At 42.2% G+C, this 21,626-nt stretch overlaps 1 protein-coding gene across 7 annotated transcripts in view; it reads right to left on the bottom strand.

Annotated features, from left to right (window-relative positions):
* COL19A1 (collagen type XIX alpha 1 chain) overlaps positions 1-21,626 on the bottom strand; it is an 859,492-nt gene that overhangs the window by 37,687 nt on the left and 800,179 nt on the right. For all 7 annotated transcript variants that reach the window (XM_066604267.1, XM_066604321.1, XM_066604301.1 and 4 more), the window contains 2 exons: positions 12,771-12,837; positions 469-600 (listed from right to left, as the gene is read on the bottom strand). In XM_066604267.1, the coding sequence (XP_066460364.1) occupies positions 469-600; positions 12,771-12,837 (199 nt within the window). The remainder of the gene's footprint in view (positions 1-468; positions 601-12,770; positions 12,838-21,626) is intronic.

The following is a 21,626-nucleotide window of genomic DNA, read 5'->3' as shown; positions in this document are numbered from 1 at the left end:
TAAGGCACTACTCGCTCGAGTAATGTGCCTTAGTGAGTATACTCGCTCATCTCTAGTTATGAACACAAGTATTAAGTTAATCTTATAGCACACGTTGTTGTGTCATTGCACTGTGTGTTATAAATCCCAACCTGGAAAACAGCTAGTCATATATAAATATAAGCATGTTCTCATGTAATTGTATATGTGATTGAACAGAAGCACATAGAATCTTGGCAGTTGTATGTTTGTGCTACATTCAGTAAATGATATCATTATATCTTATAATTTTGGAATGTACAGTATGATTCCCCATACATTGGAGTCTTACACCCATCTGAGAATGTAGAGCTGATATATTTGGTAAGAGTTATGTTTTAAGCATAAATATAGAATATATCCATCAATGCACCTTCAAGTCATGTTGCTTTGTATAGCCTTAGATCTCGAGGAAGCATTTTAGATGAGCTACAGCATTCTCATGTTTACCTTTAGTGCCAGGTGGCCCAGGATCTCCAGGGGGTCCTGGAAGTCCATCATTTCCAGGTGGGCCTGGTTTTCCTTGAGCAGCGAGCAAGGCAGCTGGTGTTTTTAGTTGAGAGAGGAAATCACTCATTTTCTCTGTAAGAAATAAATAAGAAGGTGAATTTTAGCAGTACATAATGTTTAACAGAATAATCTTAAAATGAAATAGCTATGAGAAAGGGTATCACTTTAAGTCATAGCTTGTTCAATCAATGAAGCAATCATTGTATATCATTTTTTCTATACTTTATATAGTTTTCTTTTACATCATGTGAATTGTTAGTTATATGATGAAAAGAATTCCAAGATAAATTATTATTTGTGCTATAAACTGCCCAAATTAAAAATATTAACCCTTTAGTGACAAGCCTATTTTGTGTCTTAAGGACCAAGCGATTTACATTGTCACATTGCAAGAGCTATAACTCACTGACATAGCTGTATAAAGGCTATTTTTTGAAGGGGTTGGGGGGGGGGGGGGAGTTGTATATTTTAATGGCATCAATCTGGGGGTACATATATGTGTTTATAAGTTTTTTATTAAACTTTTATGGGCGGCAGATGGGAAAAAAAATTCAAAAATTCTACCATTATTTTTGGGGTTTTGTTTTTACAGCGTTCACTATTTGGTAAAAATAATCATTGCTTTCTTATCTGAATCAGCATGATTACTGTGTTACCAAGTTTACATATATATTTTCTATTACTTTAGCACAATAAAAACATGATTTTAAAGAAAAGCAATGGAATCTGCATCACCCCATTCATAACATTTTTATTTTTCTGGCAATGGAGCTGTGTGAGGTCTGTTTTTTGTGAAAAGTGTTTGAGTGGTACTACTTTGAGGTATATGTGACTTTTGGATTGATTTTCATTATATTTTTTGTGAGGTGAACATAAGAAAAATAGCAAATTCTGGAATTATTTTTTTTAATTGATTTGAGACGTTCATCATGCACGATAAGTGACAAAATATTTTCATTTCATTTCAAACATGATGTCCGAGGACGTCACAGAGGGAGCACGCTCCCTCTGTGAACCCTTTATATGATGTGATCAACATAGATTGCAGCAGGGAAGGGGTTAACAGAAAGGTCGCTGTCCCGATGCACCCCAAGTGTTGCTGGAGGAGGACGGCTATCGGTGACAGCCAGCTCCCGCTGCTGGATAGCGAGGAATCTTTTCTGATCTCTCTCTATCCACAGGACATAAGTGTACACCCTGTTGTGTTAAGTACCCTGCAGCCAGGACATACACTTATGCCCTGTGGCATAAAGAGGTTAAACAACTGACCTCAGTTGTGATAAAAACTATCCATTATTAATAAGCAATATTTTTTTAGATACATTACTAGATTAATTAAAAAGATAATTGGATTTACCAAGATATGACTAAATACAACAATCTTCTCTTTAAGTGGTCTCCATACAACATAAATAATATACTAAAATACATAAAACCATTTTTAACAAACACCTATTGTAATTCACATAAAACTGTTCTCAAATCATCCAGTCTTTGGCAGTTGCATTAAACCTGGTGAATAGAAATAGACAATACAGAACTCATGGACATTTTCTCTCCCTTTGATCACAACATCCTTAAATTACCCCCTGTGCATTACTGGTCTTTCTGTTTACTCCAGAGTTTAATATGACCCACTTTCTGCGCCTACATCATTCAGAAAAAGTGGAGCAGGAGCCACAAACAATCTGTTCGGCCTGAATGTCATGGTTTTCCATCTCCAATATGTAGGCCCAAATGGTTCCTTTGGCTCATATGAGACCAGTACCAAAAATTGCATGTAATAGTTTGAGTGCCCCTACAGATTCTGCAGTGGTGTCCAGGAGCTTCCAGTTTTGTCTGTGAAGACACTATATTAAACAACACAAACTATGATATAAGATCTAATTTAATATCATGAACTCCCTGAAGACAGTGCATGTAGGTAGTCTTGTGTTACAACATGAGCATTTAAAGATAACAATACAAATGTAGATGGGCCTTTCTTCAGACATCTGCAAACCACCTAGAGCAAGACGAACAACAGAAAAATCCTGAAAAGTACTCACTCAATCATAAAATTAACAGATCAGGAGCAAATTGGAATTGGGTGGAAGTGGTGAGTTGTTTGCAATTCAATCTCAGCCTGACTGCCTTTGTTAACTCCCTTTGCAGAACATTCTGTTTGTAGAAAAGTTTTTGCACATATTGTCTGCTATCTGTATGTACTTTGTATTCCCCGATTGTAGAGCGCTGCAGAATATGTTAGCACCATATAAATAAATAATAAATAATATTAATTGCCTTGATATGTACATAATCCAAGTAGACAGCCAGTCTTAGAGAGAAAACTAAGGAGCTTTATGAAAAATGAAGTGTAATGCCTCTGTCCATATGTTTCAAGGTGCTGATAGATTATGTATTCAGCAGCAGTAACTGTATAAATAATTAATGCTTGGGTAAAATTTTCTCTCTCTAAGGATCATTTCCTTAAACTCAGTTATGATTTTAATAAGTAATTCCACAAACACTTATCTCTACATGGAATTAGCTATATGGAAAGTGATGAGATACAATATCACATTCAACATATGGTCTACTCAGTGACAGGTAATCAAGTGGACCATGCCGTGTAGATAAGGCAGAGAAATACGCATGAAAAAAGTATATCCAAAGAGATAATGGTCTGTTGAGGCTCTAGTATTTATATTTCCTATTACTTGGTGCTTATTTTTTTCAAGAAAGAACCAATAGGATCTCTGTAAAAGCACTTCATGATGACTTTTTATGCATCCTATATATTTGGATAACAAGGGGTCTGCATAGAATCCATAACTTCTATGGTTTCACTTTCTTAGTTTGTCAAGATAATAAGTTCTCATTGGATCTTGTAATTGATGAGTAAAATATTTGGTGTTCAGCTCAAAATGATGGGAAAACTTCTGACTATAATTTATGATTATTTTAGTTAGTCAATGACTTCTTTGGCCATATACTTTTAAACATAAACATTTGAATGCATAGTTGGCAAAGGACATATACTTGTGAAATGTATCACTATGATCCACATAACATATATAGGTGGCTCAGTCTATTCAAGAAATTAAAGGAATATGTGATTCTGCACATGAGACTGCATAAATGAGACAGATGAGTAAGAGTGCAGCTACATGAGCCTCACTAAGAGACTTTTCACATGGAATGGAATGAGATTGAACACTGATAAATGTAAGGTTCTGCACATGGGCAGAGGAAATACATGTCACCATTGAACACTATATTAGAAACCACTGGGAAACACTGACACGTAAAAGCCTAACTGGAGCAACCAGTGTCAGACAGCTGTTGCCAAGACAAATAGGATCATGGGGTGCATCACAAGAGGTCTAGGGGCACATAATCCTAAAATTGTTCTTCCTCTTTACTGGTCAGACCTCACATGGAATATTGTATACAGTTTTCAGCACCAGTAATCAAGAAGGACATACCCGAGCTTGAGCGGATACAAAGGCGGGCAACTAGAGTAATAAACGGCATGGATGGACTACAATACCCAGAGAGGTTATCAAAATTGGGATTATTTAGTTTAGAAAAAAAAACGACTGAGGTGTGACCTAATAACTACTTATAAATATATCAGGGCACAATACAGAGATCTCTCCCATCATCTGTTTATATCCAGGATTGTGACTACAACAAGGGGGCATCCTCTATGTCTAGAAGAAAGAAGGTTTCTACACTGACATAGAAGGGGGTTCTTTACTGTAAGAGTAGTGATACCATGGAACTCCCTGTCTGAGGAGACAAATAAAATAGGTCAAGAGGGCCTGGACTTCATTCTTGAGCAATACAATATTATATGTTATAATCATTAATAACTTCAAAAATTAACAAAAATAATAATCTCTAATTGCCAGATTGGAGTCAGGAATTTTTTCCCTCTAAATGGGGAAAATTGGCTCCTACCTCATTTTTTGCTTTCCTCTGGATAAACATTGGAGAGTAATAGGCTGAACTAGATGGACAGTCTTTTTTACGCGTTACATACTATGATACTTAGAATTATCAGCAGAATTTACCAGCATGCTGAAAAATCCACAAAAACGTCTGTGCCAAAATCCACACTGTTTGGTGCAAATTTTGATGGGGATGCACAGCATACTTCACCACTTCAATTGCAGGTAAATCACGGCGGATATATCCCTCTCAATCCATGTGGAAACCCCTGGGTGCGAGGTGTTTTCACATGGAAACAGCCTTGCATCCCTGCAGGGCTGAAGACATCCCCAAGCAAGGCTGGGATCTCCATATTCAGCTATGCAGCTAACTGAAGAATGAGTTTCCTAGCAATGGTTTCTCCTAGCATCGCTGAATAGGGATTTTATAGTTAAAATGTACAGTAGAGGCTGATTAAACATATTGAAAATGCTTATAATAGCTTATTGCATACATTAGATAAAAGACTAAAAGACTGATGCACTTTAACCTACAATTCATTAGAAACAAGATTTAGCAGCAGCATGATCTGGTGCATAAAAGTAAGCAAAACTTTTATTCATCCATCTTTAAAATGTAAAGTTTCAACTGACAGAACGGTCTTTCTCAAAATCCTACTGTAAAAGCCATAAAATAAGCCCTAGCTGCATAAAAAAAAACAAAAATATCACCTTAGTGGCGCTATCTGGCTCCGGCGCAGGTCTTCTCTGCCTCTCTGGCACTTGTCTTCAGTGTTCAGGCAAGGTTTCATTGAATGGTTTCATTGAATGGCTGTGATTGGTTCATCGAGGACTGGCTCTGATTGGCTGAGCCGCAGCGCTCGAGAACAAATCAGAGGCAGAGCTTCCTGGAGATGGGGTTTTTCAAAATCTTGACCAGGAAGCTTTGCCTAAACACTGAAGATCTGCGCCAGATAGTGTTGCTTGTCAGGTGCACTGTTCAGACACAATCTTCTGCTTCTATGTCTGGCAAATACGGGCATCGGTCCATTCTCTCTGTTCCCTGAGCTTATATTCACTATCTTCCAGCACTCCTAGGGTTAATAGCTTCTGGTCTCCTGTTCAGTTGATGCTCCTTTTCTAATCAGCATCCTATATAGCTGCCCTGGGCCTTTCAGACCTTGCTGCAGTGTTGATGAGAGTTTGTTCCCCTCACTTCATCTCCAGCCACTGCTTCGACAGTTACCTTGCAATCTTGCGTTCTGCTTGTTCTCTGTGTTTTTAGTTTGTGTACTCTGTAGGCTGTTGTTCCCATTGTCCATTTCCCTGTATATCCTTCTCAACTTGTTCCTAATTTGTTTCTGTACTTCCCAGTGTTGTTCTATCTTTGTTCTATAGGTGTTCTGGCCCGCCAGGGTAAGTCAGCGTCTAGAGGAAGATCGTCCTTATCGGGACAAGTGCTCTGCTTGTAGGCAGGGGTCTCCCTCTCCTGGTTATCAGTTCAGGGCAAGATACCTTCCCTAGTTTCCATCTATGTATGGAGCTGATCATCTGATACCTTACCTTACACGCTGGGGTTGGCTGTCCGCTGTGCTGGAACGGATCTTTACCTACCCGGTAGATTGACACAGTGGTTCCACATCCACATTCCTTACATTGCTTAGGTGATGTATTTCTTTTTTGTTTTTCTTTATGCAGCCAAGTCTTTTTTTCAGGGTAGGGTTTATGTTTCAAGCCCCCCCCCCAAATCCCAGCAAAAGAACACTACAAAGTCCTGCGATTTTATAGCGACACAAAATCACGATATTGCCACGAAAAAACAGGCACTCTATGAAGTCATGCAAACAGCACGCCTTCAGAGGCATTCATTCATATAGTTGACACTAATTGCAGCTCTTGCGGGCAGATGCCTGCTATCACAGACAGCTGGCACCCACCTTGTATGGAGTGGGATCGCCTCGCAATCCTGCTCAATATAAACCCTGCCCATCTAGGATGCAACTGTATGTCCTGTGGTGTTAAGGGGTTAATGAACGCTCCTGGCACTACTACCAAAGGGACTGTTACAGCACTAGTAGTGTGCACAGGTACGCACGGTACGGGACTCCCTGACCCTCACTAACACCAATGTCCCTTCCTGGAGGTAGCCCCAAAGGTGGACAGATCCAGGCCGCCAACACTGACCCAACGCTGCCTAGTGGCAGGACAGGAAGGAACCGCCGTACCTATGCAGAGAACAACTTACTAGTACTGACAGGCTAGGCAGATGGAATAAACCAACATGACAGGAAAACCACAGGACAAAGGCAGAGCTGGATCGAGCCAAGGTAACCTCAACTGGAGCAGGACAGAAGTCAAACCCACAGGGAATGGAACAAAGTACCAGAGCCAGATGCTCAGCAGGTCTGAGCAGTAGGACTGCTCATGGATCACTGGAGAATAATTAGCAACTCCCAAGCAGCAAGAGGTGGAACTTATAGGGAGGCAGGAGAAGCTGATTGGCAGACAGACATGTCAATCACCAGCACACCTCTCAGACACTAGCAGGGTAATCAATCTAGACTAGAAAGCACAGAAGCTGTTAACCCTGGCTTGTCTGGACAGAACCTACAGAAACAAGGTGTGCTGGCAAATAATTAACTATGTGCTGACTGAGACATGACAGGGACTACTACCAAAGGAAACACATGAGCAGTTCAAAGACCTCTTCTATCGAAACATATGACAAGAATGACATTACAAGGCCATCGTTTTAAAATTGTCTTTGTTGGCTGACTACAGTAAGGTATGAGAGCAATTGATTTTCGTTAATTTACTCAAAACTGGTTTTGAGCAACATTCATTAAATCAATGCCTGAAGCAGTAATTACCTGCTATTAAAATGCTTTTAGAGATAACTGTTTAGCACTTGGCTCTGCATTATTGAGTTATTTCTTTAATGTGCTATCAGAGTTGTCAATTAGTTGTACTAAGCTATGGGTTTCACAGACTATACAAATGAGCTGCAATTGGAAGCTTTTAAAACTCTTTGTAGCCCAACACTTTGACCACACACAGTAATTGATTGTACGACTACAACATGTTGTACAAAAGACAAATTATTTCCACTTCATTTTTATTTAAATATGAAATATAAAATCCTGCAGGGCAACACGAATGGATGTTTTGAACGGCAACAACTCAGTTTTGATATTAAATGATTATCTGCACAATGATGCAAGAAATTGTATTTAGCTGAAGACGTGCTTTTAGCTTTTAAAAATAGGTTATAACGTACATCAACCAATAATTTCTCAGGTTGCTCAATTAAATGTAAAGCAAAATGAGCAGGATTTCAATGTATTCCTTTTTACTGGTACGTGGCATAATATGCTCTTTTTATTATCGGAGATATCAGTGATTTGGGCGAAATTACGGAAATAGTAATGCTTCACTGCATGCATAAATTTTAGGTTACTGGCTTATGCTGAAGTTTTTCCATTGGGCTCAGCCTGGTTAGAAATTGGTGCACTTATCTCTGTGAGTCTTTGTTCCCTGGGATATATAATATAACTAAAAGAAAGTTCTTGCATTTTTATACAGAATAAGCCAAAAAAGATTACATTGTTAAACTTATGTAATCTTAAAGGGCTGCCTTTAGGGTGGGGGTTTCTACATTTTCCACAAAATGAGAGTGCAGGAGAAAATACCCAGTTAAATGCTAAAATTCTTTCCCCCACAGATGGGGGAAGTGACTAAGAGTTAAATAAAAACTGTATAAATCCCTATGCACTGAGCTCCCTGTAGTGTTAGCTACTGGATATAGTAACATAGTATGTTAGACTGAAGTATATTCAGCCTGTTTCCACCCCCCCCTTCTTGTTAATCCAGAGGAAGGCAAACTACACTTGAGCTTCCAGTCATAAACTCATGGGTGGACATTCTCCTTCAAGATTTACTGATAGAGAGCAGAATTCATGGTTCCATCAATTATAAGTCTTTCAGGTCTTGCTGAGGCAAAGCATCCCCGGACAATCATACTACCACCACCATGTTTGACTGTTGGCATATTGTTCTTATTGTAGAATGTAGTGCTTGCTTTATGCCAGCTGTAATGGGATCTATGTCTTCCAGCAAGTTCCACCTTTGACCCATCAGTCTACAGATTATTATCCTAACGGACTTGTGGGCATCTAGATGTTTTATGGCAAATGCAACACAAGCCTTTGTGTACTTCTTGGTCTGCAGTAGTTGTGCCTTGCAACTCTCCCATGAAAGCAATTATTTCATTGTGATTTTTTATTGTGGCATCAATAAAAATTTGATTTTAATGGCACAAGTAAGGCCCGCAGATCTTTAGATGTCTGTCTGGGTTCTTTTATGATCTTCTAAATGAGTTGTTAATGCACTCTTGGTGAAATTTTGGTAGGTTGGCCACTCCTGCCAAGCTTCAACACTGTTCCAATCTTTCTCCATTTGTGGATAATGGTTCTTACTGTGGTTAACTAGAGTCCCAGAGCCTTAGCAATGGCTTTCTAACCCTTTCAAGACTGTTACATTTCAATTACTTTATTTTCCATCTTTATTTGAATCTCTTTAGAGCATGGCACCATGCATTGCTTACAGAGATATTCTAGCCTGTCTCATATTGCTAGACAGGTTCTTGCCTTGGTGTGGCTACTGAAATTGAACTGAATTGTCAATTGAATTTAATTAATTCGTTGATTTAATAGCTGAGGGGGCAATCACTTTCTCATGAAGAACCGGATAGAGCTAAACACTAGAGATGAGCGAGCACCAAACTGCTCGGATGTTAGTTATTCGAGCCGCGCTTTTTGTAATGCTCGAGAGCTCTGTTCAAGTAACGAACCCCATTGATGTCAATGGGAAACTCCAGCATTTTTCAATGGACCTGCTGGGTGTCGAGCATTCTCTCTCTCTATCAAGCATTAGAGCACCGCCTGGTGCTCGCTCGAGTAACAAGTAGTTTCGAGTATGCTAATGCTCAACCGAGCATCAAGCTCGGACGAGCATGCTCGCTCATCTCTACTGAACACCATTTTTCCTTCAATAAATGAAATCTGCATTTAAAAATGTCTTTTGGGGTTTACTTTAGTTATCTTTGTCTTACAATCCATTTGATGATCTGAAACATTCAATTGGGACAAAAGAAGAAGTTGGGAAAGGGGCAAATACTTTTTAGAGCACTATATACAGGGACCACTCATTGATAGCAATATTAACTCCTTCATCATCTACACCACACACAGACAACCAGAAATATTAGGTTTTAGCTGCTAAATTTTATTAGGCCAGTGACCAGTGATGTCATTGTTAGTGTGCTGTGAAATCACCAAATATGAAATTTTAAGCAATGTCACTGAGTGTTAAAGGTAGTTGGTGGAGTGCTTAACCAACATCCTTCATTAGGAATCAGAAATCAACCACTTTATCGCTCCTTGGGTACCTGAGTCACACCCACCAAGTTTTAGTTTAATTCTCTGCTGTATAGATAAGTATGAATTTTTCTAAAGTTTTACATCATTCAAAAAAAACACCACATTCTATATCACATCTTGGCCAATTCTTTAAACTTATCTGTTTTATAGACATACATGTTAGTCTGGAAAATGAACAAAGCGACATAAATTGTAAACTTTACTGAAGACACTCAATAAAAGTCTGAACAAATTTAATTCAATACTGTACAGTAGCTGTTGCTTACAATGAATACTGGTGACAGTATAAGGCCCCCAGTCCACGACCGTGAATTCGCCGGCGGTTAATCGCCGGCGAATCACGCAGGCTGGGGCCGGCTGAAGCTTTCCATAGCGTTCCACAGCATGCTGCGAATTGCCCCGATTCTCCGTGGTCAGCCTATCTATCAGATAGGGCTGACCGGCGGAGATTTGGCGGTGGCTCCTGCTCCTGGGCGGCAGCTCCCGTGGTGGAGATCTGCCGCAGGACTTCGCAAAGCCCATGGACAGACAGCCTTATGTATTAAAGCAAGTGTTTAATTAGAAATTTACATATTGAAATCAGGTTTTAATATAAACATGTTTTGGTGCTGTTTTGTATTAGTTTTGCTTTATTATCTACATGAATAAAATCTTCATACTGACCACTAGAGCAAACACAAATCACTGATTTTTGCAGGTCTTATTTTTGCAATATAGACTATGAGGAAATGACCTGAGTCATCTCGTTATGATTGCAAGGTGGATGAGCTAATGATTGCTCTGTAGATCCAGAATCTACGAAGCCTTGAGCAATTCCACCAAATGTGTAGGAAGGAACCCTCACCTCCACATCCTCTGAAAGATAACCCTGACGTCCCAGGAACATACTAGCTATTCTTGGAACCAAGTACCAGCGCATTACAAATATATAGCCTGCCTCTGTAATAGCTACATTAATAGAGAGTTTTGCGGTAGAGATGGCTGTTTTATGCCAGTCAGAAATTGCCATAATTTCTTAGCCAAACTCCTCTTCCCACCTCTGCATATATGGGAGTTTATCCATGGGTGTTGTAAAGTGGGTGTACAATTTGGCAATTGTTTCAGGACCCCTATTATTTGTGTTGCATAAACTTTCGAAAATAGTTAACTCAGTGATACTTTGTCTATTTTTAGTAAGAACTAAGACATAATGCTTAATTTGTTGGAGATGAAATATCTCCGAGCTTGGGATGGAGAGGACAGCCCGGTAAAACTCAAATTGTCTAAAACCAAGTCTATCCACAAAATCAACTATTCTGGTGAGGTCCCTAGCTATCCACCATTCAAACTCAGTTTTGTTCATACCTGAGGGGAAGGCAGGATTACCAAATATACTGGAAATGGGGAGGTGTCTAGATATCAGGTTATATCTTTTAGAAAGTCTGAGAGGGCCAGGGAGGAAGAAAAGGTAGGATTCATGATTGTTTTTTTATGTTTTGATCTGTGCCAAAAGACATCTTCAAGTGATTGAGCAGAGACTACCTATGTCTCAATCAATATCCAATGAGGTTTATCATGAGAAAATGGAGTTTCATTGTGGTAGTTGGGATGCGTGATAATATTGTGTGATATTAGGAACCCCCAAGCCTCCCTCGCTCTGGGGCGCTTATAGGGTAGACTGTTATATAAGCCTGTTTTTTTTTTTAGACCAAATGAAGGACAATAGTTTGGATTGTAGACGGTTCAAATTGAGTAGGATTTATTTGGCATTGACATATTATATGACTATACCAAACCCTACCTCTTCTGCATCCCTCCAAAAAATTTTAAACCTTAGTTTTAACCTACACCTTTTGTGTCCAAGCTATACCCTTATCTCTTGTCTACATTCAGAATCCCCTAGGGTTGGGTATTTTGCTTTACGTTTTGGCAAAACAGAATAAGCACAAGAAAAGTGGAATAACTTAAAGTGTTTTATGTGTAAATTATAATTAGTAATGATAAAAACTGAATTGATCATAAGGAGCAAGTTTGTTATTTGGTGCAAGCAATTTTTACCTCAAGATGTGTTATTTGCACTTTTACATACTGCATGACTATAGGTAAAGCTAACTATAGGTAGAAGCCACCACTCAATGCTAAGTAGTCCATCCCTTCTAATTTCATAATGGGCAAACTACTTAGCAGCGCTGATGAATGTACTCCAGCAGTGTCTTCCAGTGCTGATGTCAGAGGAACAATGGAGAAGGTAAGTATAAAACTTACATCCAGGGACTCAGCGGGTCACCTACTTTCAGTCCATATGCTTGGCTTATAGGGCTAAAAGTAGATGACAGAGTCTCTTTAAGTTCAACGGCCAAGTCTTCCAGCATGTTCAAAATGCGTGTGCCACTAATAACCCACAGTTTTTATATAATATATATATATATATTATATATATGTATTCTCACTGCTGAAGAAGGGCATTTAATCATATGCTATTATTGAAGCTATCACATTAGACTCCTCAAGCATAAAAGACATGACTTTGACCTGAGAATTTTTCAAATCCATATTTAATTAATTTTAATGTAGAAATAATTCACATTGCTATACATTCAGAAAGGATATAGAAGGGATCCCTGAATGCCCTAAAATAAAAGGCACAAGGCATAGAAGCTGATATGCTGCCTGTGTATAGCATTAAATAGCTTCTTAGTAATTCAAAGGATATGAAAATTCAGCCTTATTTTATGCAACAATTGATAAAACCCCTCACAGAATAAGACTAACACAGTACTGTATATAATAACTCAGGACTATTGTGACAAGTAGCCCAGCTAATAGCAGAATACAGAAACTGCATGAATAAAGGATGTAATGATAGGTAGCTGGAAATAGATATTCATTGCTTACATGTGCTCTTTCTTACCTTCAAATATTCGTAAAACTTCTTGTCGAACATATTTTTTCATCTCTTCAAATGAAATATTCTCTGTCTGCGGAGAAAGTTATTGTAGTTATTTGCATAACTGAAACAAAAGACCAGCATAAGTACAATATATCCTTGTATCTGAGATGGCACGGTGTTATCTTTAAAAGATGCCACTATATCAAGTCTACATCTAGATTGCTATTGTTTTTTTCATTGCAATGACGGAACTGCTGTTTTTTTCCATTCCCCCCATATAAAATTTGTTTAAAAGTTTCTTAATAGATTATGCAGAACATTAAATGGTGCCGTTGGAAAATACAACTCATCCTGAAAAAAACAAGTTCTCATATACTTTATGTTGATGGAAAAATAAAAAAGGTTCTGGCTCTTGATGTGTGAGGATAAAAAAACGACCACAAACTGAAAATGAATGTTGGTGTCACGGGATTAACAGATGTCAGCATTAAATGTTAATATATGTCCCGATAGCTCATAAGGTTTCTTATCACTTAGGGCTCAGTCAAACGGGCGCATCAGCGCCCGTGTTACTGCAGCCAGCAGACGGCCATACCTGAAAACGGACGTCTCTCTCTGCAGCGCCGGGAGGAAGAACATGTGACCGGCTTCATTGGCGGTCATGTGTTCTTTCATCAGCGCTGGAGAGAGACGGCCGTCTTCAGGTACGTCCGTCTTCTAACTGTCAGTCACACAGGCGCATCGGCGCAGGTGTACGGGTGCTCATGCGCCCATGTGACTGAGCCCTTTAAAAGGCAAAGATAAGGAGTAGACACAAAACCACATTAATTAATGCCATTTAGGCTTCAGTCCATGTTATTAAAGCAACTAAAACTTTTATTAAAGCTGTTCTTCAATACCGGCCGGATTACAAGAGCGTGTCGTAAAACGCTGCATGTATAACCACATCGATTAATACCATTAAAGCTTCAGTCCATTTTATTATTTTATACCGCTGTGTAAGCCGGAATATCGCCACGCATGGCAGTGATTGTTGACTGTGCATGGCAGCGTTTCTCATGCACGTTGTCATGCACAGTCTTCCTTGTTTCATTTCTTTTTAATTTCCTGCTCTGTCGCTTAGCAACATCGTGTATAAACACCGCATATACGCCATGTAATTGTGTATATACAGGTGTTTATTACGAACCCATAGCGAATGAAAGGGCTGTAATGCGTGCAATACATAGTAAGGGCTTATTAACACTGCCGTAGGCGCAACTACACTTACAGGCACAAAATGTAGTTGCGCCTGAAGCAGGAGAATCCCTCCCCCTTCACTAGCAGTTCAAATTCTGCCCCTGAGCGCAGGAGTTTGAGAATAGAGGCGGGAAAAGAGTGGTGAAAATGAAACCATTGAAATCCCATAGAGATCAGTGGTTTGGTTTTGTCCCATAATATGGCTGTGATTATCACAGCTGTATAAGGGGACAAAAGCACGCTCATCTGAATCCGCTCTAAAATAAAACATGTTGCGTTCTTTTTCACACACGTATTATACACAATGAATATTCCTAAGTGTGAATGAATCAATGAAAATCAATGTACTTTCATTGACTCCATTCACTGCATATTATGCACGCGTATATTGCATGCATAAAACACAATGAGATTACGCTCCTGTAAACTAGGCCTTATACAGTAACTATGTGCCAAGGAGCCATTCTGCCTTGGTCAAGATATATAGGAAAAAGTGTTATTTGTGCCCCAAGTGAAAGAAGGTCTTTTGTTAACAACTTACTAAAAGTATTGCACACTTAAGGCCAATTTAGTTAATATTCCAGAATTTCTCAATTGCGAAGCCAAGCCTGCTGAGTGCTCCTCTTCTCTGCAATCAGAACACACCACTGCTGTGTGTCCCCAGCTAAAATACTGAGGAAGGGGCGCAATGGCCCCAAAAAGCGTGTATATGCTGGAATAATTTTCAATAAAAACATGAGCCAAGCTCAAAAACACGTCTCGCTCCTCTTTGAGTTAAATGGGTTTGCGCCTATAACCACAATTTTTCCTACATTTATCTCATGTACTCGCAGGTCCCCCTTGGCTGATCCCTCTTAGACTTGTCAAGAATCGATCAATTTTACTCCCATACTTAGAATGGGGGAGGAGAAAAACAAAACAAAAACAATTTTCAAACTAAACATCGGTATATAGATTTGCTCTGCTCCTTCTTCTTTTTATAAGCCTGCTCAATAGGATTAATTATGATGATATATTTATTTTAACTTCAGTGAAGAATATTAACTCTAACAAACACTACTTTCTTGTTTGCTATGGGTAAAAATCATCACCGCACAGCACATGTCATTTCAATAAATACAATGCTTGGTGCAATGTAATCATCCTTCTGTACTTACTGTACATATGTTATATGAATTCAAGACAGATTACCATAGCAACCCAATACTAGAAGGTTCATTACAGGTAACATCTAAAAACATAGAAGATTAGCAACAGAAAAATACGACAAAGTCCTTTTAGTCTGCTCTTATAATATTTCCTTTTACTTTGTCTCTTAGGATAGATATTGTTACCATGCAGGGCAGCGCAGGGTCTCGCGGTTAGCGCGCGCCACCCCGGCGTCGGCTCCGGTGTCCTGGAGCCCTGACGTCGGGGCTACACCGGTGACGTGGAGCGGCTGGTGTGCGGCGGTGTGGGCGTGTCCATCCATAGGGCGCCGCCCGCACTCCTCCACCTCTCTTGTGCAGTAGTGGGGGAGCTGGCTGCTCCCACTCTCCGCCCCGGGGCGGAGTCTTTTGTTTATAAGGCTGGCAGTGATCTGAGCTCACTGCCAGTTATTGGTTCTGTTAGCCACTAGTCAGTTCTGCCTGTTTCAGTCAGTCAGTACTAGTTGCTAGTCAGTCTCTTTCTAGTGTGCCTGTTACTCAGTCTGTTCTGGTTCTGTCTGCTACTAGCTAGTCTGTCTGCAGCTACTCTCAGCTAGCCCTAGTTTGCCAGTCAGTTTCCTTCAGCCTGCCTGTAGCTTGTTTGTTGGTCTTTTCCATCTGCCTCTCTGTCGGCACTCTGTCCCCCCATCAGTTAGTTTCTCTTGTCAGTCGCCAGGTCCCTAGCCAGCGCAGGGACCGCCGTCCAGTTGTCTGCCTGGGATTAGCCAGGGCCGAGGCAAGTAGGCAGGGACAGTGGGGTGTGGGAAGTTCAGGGCACCCCACCTGGCGCTCGGGGGTCAGAGTGCCGTAACATAATAACTGGCCATTTAAACTGTTTTTTTTCCATGGAGGAGAACAGCTCCCTCACAAACCAGCTGCAAGCCCTGGTGCCGGTGGTCCAGGATTTGTCAGCTCGCATGGTGGCCCAGGAGCAGTGGGCATTGTCGCAGGGGCGGGAAGCCTCAACCAGTCTCGAACCCAAGTGCCCTCTTCCCGAGGTGTTCTCTGGGGAGAGGAACAAGTTTTTTGTTTTTCAATAGGCGTGTTGGTTGTTTTTTCGGATGCGTCCCCGTTCTTCCGGGTCGGAGGCCCAGAGGGTCGGGCTTATAATGTCCCTGCTGCGGGGTTCTGCCCAGACCTGGGCTTTTTCCATTCCCGAGGGTTCCCCCGGCCTGCAGTCGGTGGACTCCTTTTTCCGGGAACTCGGGGGTATCTTCGATGAACCGGACCGAGTGGGGTTGGTGGTTTCTCGGCTGTTGGTGTTGCATCAGGGGTCACTTTGTGTGGAGAATTATTGCTCCAATTTCAGACGCTATGCGGGTGATACTGCATGGAACGATAGCGCTCTGAAAGACGTTTTTCTGCAGGGCCTCTCGGACGCGGTTAAAGAACTATTGATTTCCCATCCCGTTCCCGGGTCCTTAAAAGAGGCTATGGAGCTAGCGGTGAAGGCAGATAGGAGGCTCAGGGCTGGGAAGCAAGATAGACAGGTCCGTAGAGTCAGCGAGGTCGTTTGTCCTGTTCCCTCCTCTTCCGTACCAGTCTCTGTTCCCGAGCCTATGGAAATGGACCCGCTGGACCCCAAGGAGCGACGCTGGATTCGTTTATTGCATCATCTCTGCCTCTACTGCGGGAAAGCTGGACATCGGGTGATAACCTGCCCCCTGAGGCCTCAGCGCCCACAGTCTGAATCGTCAGAAAGACTCCAAATCCTAGGCGATTGCAGGGAGGATCGCCTAGGACTACAGGTACATCCTAGACTTCTGGTACCCTGCCAGGTTAGATTCCGGGACTTCTCCCACCCAGGGCAGGCGTTTATTGATTCCAGAGCAGCCACTAACCTGATAAGCATGCGTTTCGTTGGGCCCCTGATGGCTGAGTTTGTGGCGCTGAAGACGCCAATTTGTTTTGTTAACATTGATGCTACCCCTCTTGCTTCGGGCTTGGTACAATGGAGGACCCCAGTGTTACAGTTCACGGTGGGGGGTCGCCACTCGGAAGATCTATCATTCCTGGTGATGGAGAAAATGTCGGTAGACATGGTACTAGGGATGCCATGGCTGGCGTTGCACAACCGCCAATTCGATTGGGCCACTGGGGAGCTGACCCAGTGGGGACCATCCTGCCATAGCCATCTTGCTCCCCTTCCTCTCTGCTCAGTTGATACCGCGCTCAGTCCCTGTTGTCTGACTTCCCTTCCTACCCCGTCTGCCTGTCCTGCTGCTGATATCGCCACCGATGTGCTGCGGGGGGTACGAAAGGAAGTGCAAAAGAATCTAGAAGTGGTGGGGTCTCGTATGCAGTTGCGTAGTGGGAAGAGTCTGTCTGTATCTGAGCCGTGCAGGGTGGGACAGAAGGTGTGACGGTCCTCTGGAAATCCCAAAAAGAGGGTTCGCAGGGGGTTCCATAAGTCTTTATCGAAACCTTTTGTCCCTTCTAGCTACTAGCTAGTCTGTCTGCAGCTACTCTCAGCTAGCCCTAGTTTGCCAGTCAATTTCCTTCAGCCTGCCTGTAGCTTGTTTGTTCTGTTGATCTTTTCCATCTGCCTCTCTGTCGGCACTCTGTCCCCCCATCAGTTAGTTTCTCTTGTCAGTCGCCAGGTCCCTAGCCAGCGCAGGGACCGCCGTCCAGTTGTCCGCCTGGGATTAGCCAGGGCCGAGGCAAGTAGGCAGGGACAGTGGGGTGCGGGAAGTTCAGGGCACCCCACCTGGTGCTCGGGGGTCAGAGTGCCGTAACAGATATATGTTTATCCCACACATACCTAAAGGCTATGGACACCTTATCCACATTTTCTCTGACAGGCAGATACATCTGTCATTGATTACAAGCCCAGCTGTGATAAACACCCTTTCTGATAGCACATTGTCAGTGGAGCAGGCAAGCACCTCTAAAGCATGTTATGTGAGCTTTCGTCACTTGCCCACCTTAATCACCCAGGCATCAAGGGGGCCAATGCCATGTCTGCGAGCTGACATACTCTTGGATCATCATGGATAAGTGCTGCCTGAGACTTCGAGTGTTAGGCTGTGCTGTTGCTGTAGGCTGTGATGGGATGAAAAAACTATGCCACACTTCTGATACACTTTCCCTGCCACCAATAGTGGTGCTGCTACATCGACTTCCTGATCATCTGTCCATGAACCGCAGAGCTGCAATCCATTGTAGATGCATCACCGCAGCAATAGGGAAATGCTGTGCTCAAGGTGCTTAACAGCCTGTCCTAATACTGCTACACTTTGAGGTCCCACTCCACTGCCAGAATGAGATTTGTCATTTTGGCCTTGTAGTGGGAATCAAGGAGGGTGGCCACCCAGTAATTATCTAAAGTTTTGATGTGAGCTACGCAACAGTCCTTCTGCATGCATAGCAGCATAAAAGCACTCATTTGCCTCAAAGTACCTAAGGTTGATGGCCCACATTCCTTGGGGTCAATCCTAAATGGATGTTTGGACCAGCCAGAGGATACATGAAGAATTACTGGGGTTAGTGGTGCATGGACGGAATGTTATGTAGCTCTCTGCCCCGTCTCTAGACCTATATTATCCCCCTCCATTCTTCCTCTTCTTCCTCCTCCTGCTCTTGCTGCCCTAAATTACTGCCATGGCTGGAGAAACATGTTTCACCATTATCTCATCTCCTGAAGCTTGTTCCTACTAGGAACACCTGCACTAAGCTGCACTACATCATCCTCCAGGGACAGGGACCCCAACCGCCATAATCTTTCTTTTTGTAGTAGAGCCGAGTGGGAGTGTATACAACCAATCTGGCCTTCACTCCAGTCTGCTGCAGACTGGTGTCACAAACTACATCCACCATCATTTACCATTAATTTCATTTGTAGCATTGCCAGATTGGAGTCAGAGTACATGGCCACCTTGAATACAAGCTGATCCTCTAACTCCCGCTTACTACATATACATCGGGATTGCAATTTCCCTTTCTCTACTGGTTATACCTGTACATATGTAGTCACATATCCTACTTCCTTTCCTTGCTCCCTGCCCACAATGAGGAATTATTTTGAAGCTGCCCAAAATTAGAAATCCTAGATCCTTCTCTTCTGAAGTGTTGGCTAAGGGTACATCTACAAGGGGCAATAGTCATGTGAATAATCACCTAAAGGAGTGACTACAGATGTCATGTGGAAACATGGGACTTGACAGAGCAACTGAGTAAGAATTGCTCACTTGTTGGAGACGGGCAGCTGAAATTACACAGGAGCAATAATTGTTGGGGCGGCTGTCAATCACTTAAATGCCCAACAGTTGTCACATGTAACAGTACCATAATACAGAAGTACCTATAAAATGCTCAAACAAAGGATTCCTTCGTCCCAAGTGTATTGTTTCACATCTGGAGACATTGATCTGCAGTTTCTATTGTTTTAATCAGTTATCCAGTAAAGCTAAATCATTTGTCAGGTTGCAGACACCACCAGGAATATCAACCCTTTTACACATCTCTGTGCCACCAGAAGACCAACAAATTTTTCCTACCAATTCTTCTGTTAAGTCACCCAAAAATCTATTAAAAAATATGATTCAAGAAAGAGCGTTATGGTCAACAGTTGTAACTAATCTATGTGTATTTACTGTACCAACTTTTTCCTTAAAGAAAATCTTCCCTTTGGAAAAAACGTTGCACGGTAAAATCTACACTAAAAGTTTCTTAAAGAGGATTTTTTAGTGTTTTTTTTTTATAAACCCAACAGCCCATGCACCAATAAAATAAAATAGCCTATACTCATTTGTCCAGGGTCCCTACACCTCCAACAGTGCCTCTCCATTCTCCAAGCAGGTGTTCTGTTTATGTGCCGTTTCTCAGCATGTTGATGAGACATAACAAGCCTCAACAGCCAATCACAGACATCAGCAGTCAACTGCTTAGGTCTGTGATTGGCTTTAGCAACCTGTATATTCCATTTACAGGCTGACTCAGTGGGTAAGGTATTTCACTGTTGCAGCTAGAGGCAGAAATTCACTTTATTCCCCTTGCCCTATTTATATATGCATATGGACAAGGCAGAGAGGCTTGCTGGCACCACCCTGGCAGCAAGTTCCAGGAGCACAGGCTTTGCTGCGAGTTCCATAGCTACCTTTTGAGGTATCTATGAGGATAATTAATATTTTATGCAAATAAATCTGTGGAATTTTAGAAATATGTTGGACAAAAGTGAAGCTTTTCTTTGACGCAAGTTTATATTAATGTTACATGATAGCAGCATCACATGTATGTGAATGGTTCGTGAAACTCACCTGTATGGAATTTTCTTATACAGTCATCAGACATGTTGTTATTGTTGTGTTTGAATGCTTGGTTAATACTAGAGATGAGCGAGCACCAAAATGCTCGGGTGCTCGTTACTCGGGACGAAATTTTCGCGATGCTCGAGGGTTCGTTTCGAGTAACGAACCCCATTGAAGTCAATGGGCGACCTGAGCATTTTTGTATATCGCCGATGCTCGCTAAGGTTTTCATTTGTGAAAATCTGGGCAATTCAAGAAAGTGATGGGAACGACACAGCAACGGATAGGGCAGGCGAGGGGCTACATGTTGGGCTGCATCTCAAGTTCACAGGTCCCAGTATTAAGCCACAATAGCGGCAAGAGTGGGCCCCCCCCCCCCCGCACTGTCAGCATAAAGATCGTTCTCCTCTGCCACAGCTGTAACAGCTGTGGCAGAGAAGAACGATGTTAGCCCATTGAATTCAATGGAGCCGGCAATACAGCAGGTTCCACTGAAAGCAATGGGCTGCCGGCGTGCGCGGGATGAATTGTCGGGAAGGGCTTAAATATATAAGCCCTTCCCTGCAATTCATCCAGAAATGTGTAAAAATAAAAATATATACCGTATATACCGGCGTATAAGGCGACGGGCCGTATAAGACGACCCCCCAACTGTCACCTTATACGCCGGGAATACAGCGGAGCAAAGAATAAAAATCATTACTCACCTCCCCCGGCGTTCTGCGGCGCTGCTGCAGGCTGTCGCTCCCTCCTGGTCCCTGGCAGAGCATTGCTTTCTGGACGCAGGGCTTGAAATCCCCGCCTCCAGAAAACACACGTGCCTTCAGCCAATCACAGTTGTCATTGAATGGCTGTGATTGGCTGACGGCGTGTGTTAGCTAATCACAGTAGCTTTCTGGAGGCGGGGATTTCAAGCCCTGCGTCCAGAAAGCAATGCTCTGCCAGGGACCAGGAGGGAGCGACATCCTGCAGCAGCGCCGCAGAACGCCGGGGGAGGTGAGTAATGATTTTTATTCTTTGCTCCGCTGTATTCCCGGCGTATAAGGTGACAGTTGGGGGGTCGTCTTATACGCCCCGTCGCCTTATACGCCGGTATATACGGTATATATTTTTATTGCAACACATTTCTGGATGAATTGCAGGGAAGGGCTTATATATTTAAGCCCTTCCCGACAATTCATCCCGCGATCGCCGGCAGCCCATTG

The sequence above is a fragment of the Eleutherodactylus coqui genome, chromosome 1, assembly GCF_035609145.1.
Source record: "Eleutherodactylus coqui strain aEleCoq1 chromosome 1, aEleCoq1.hap1, whole genome shotgun sequence".
NCBI lineage: Eukaryota > Metazoa > Chordata > Amphibia > Anura > Eleutherodactylidae > Eleutherodactylus > Eleutherodactylus coqui.
This window is presented reverse-complemented; position numbering and strand designations above follow the sequence as displayed.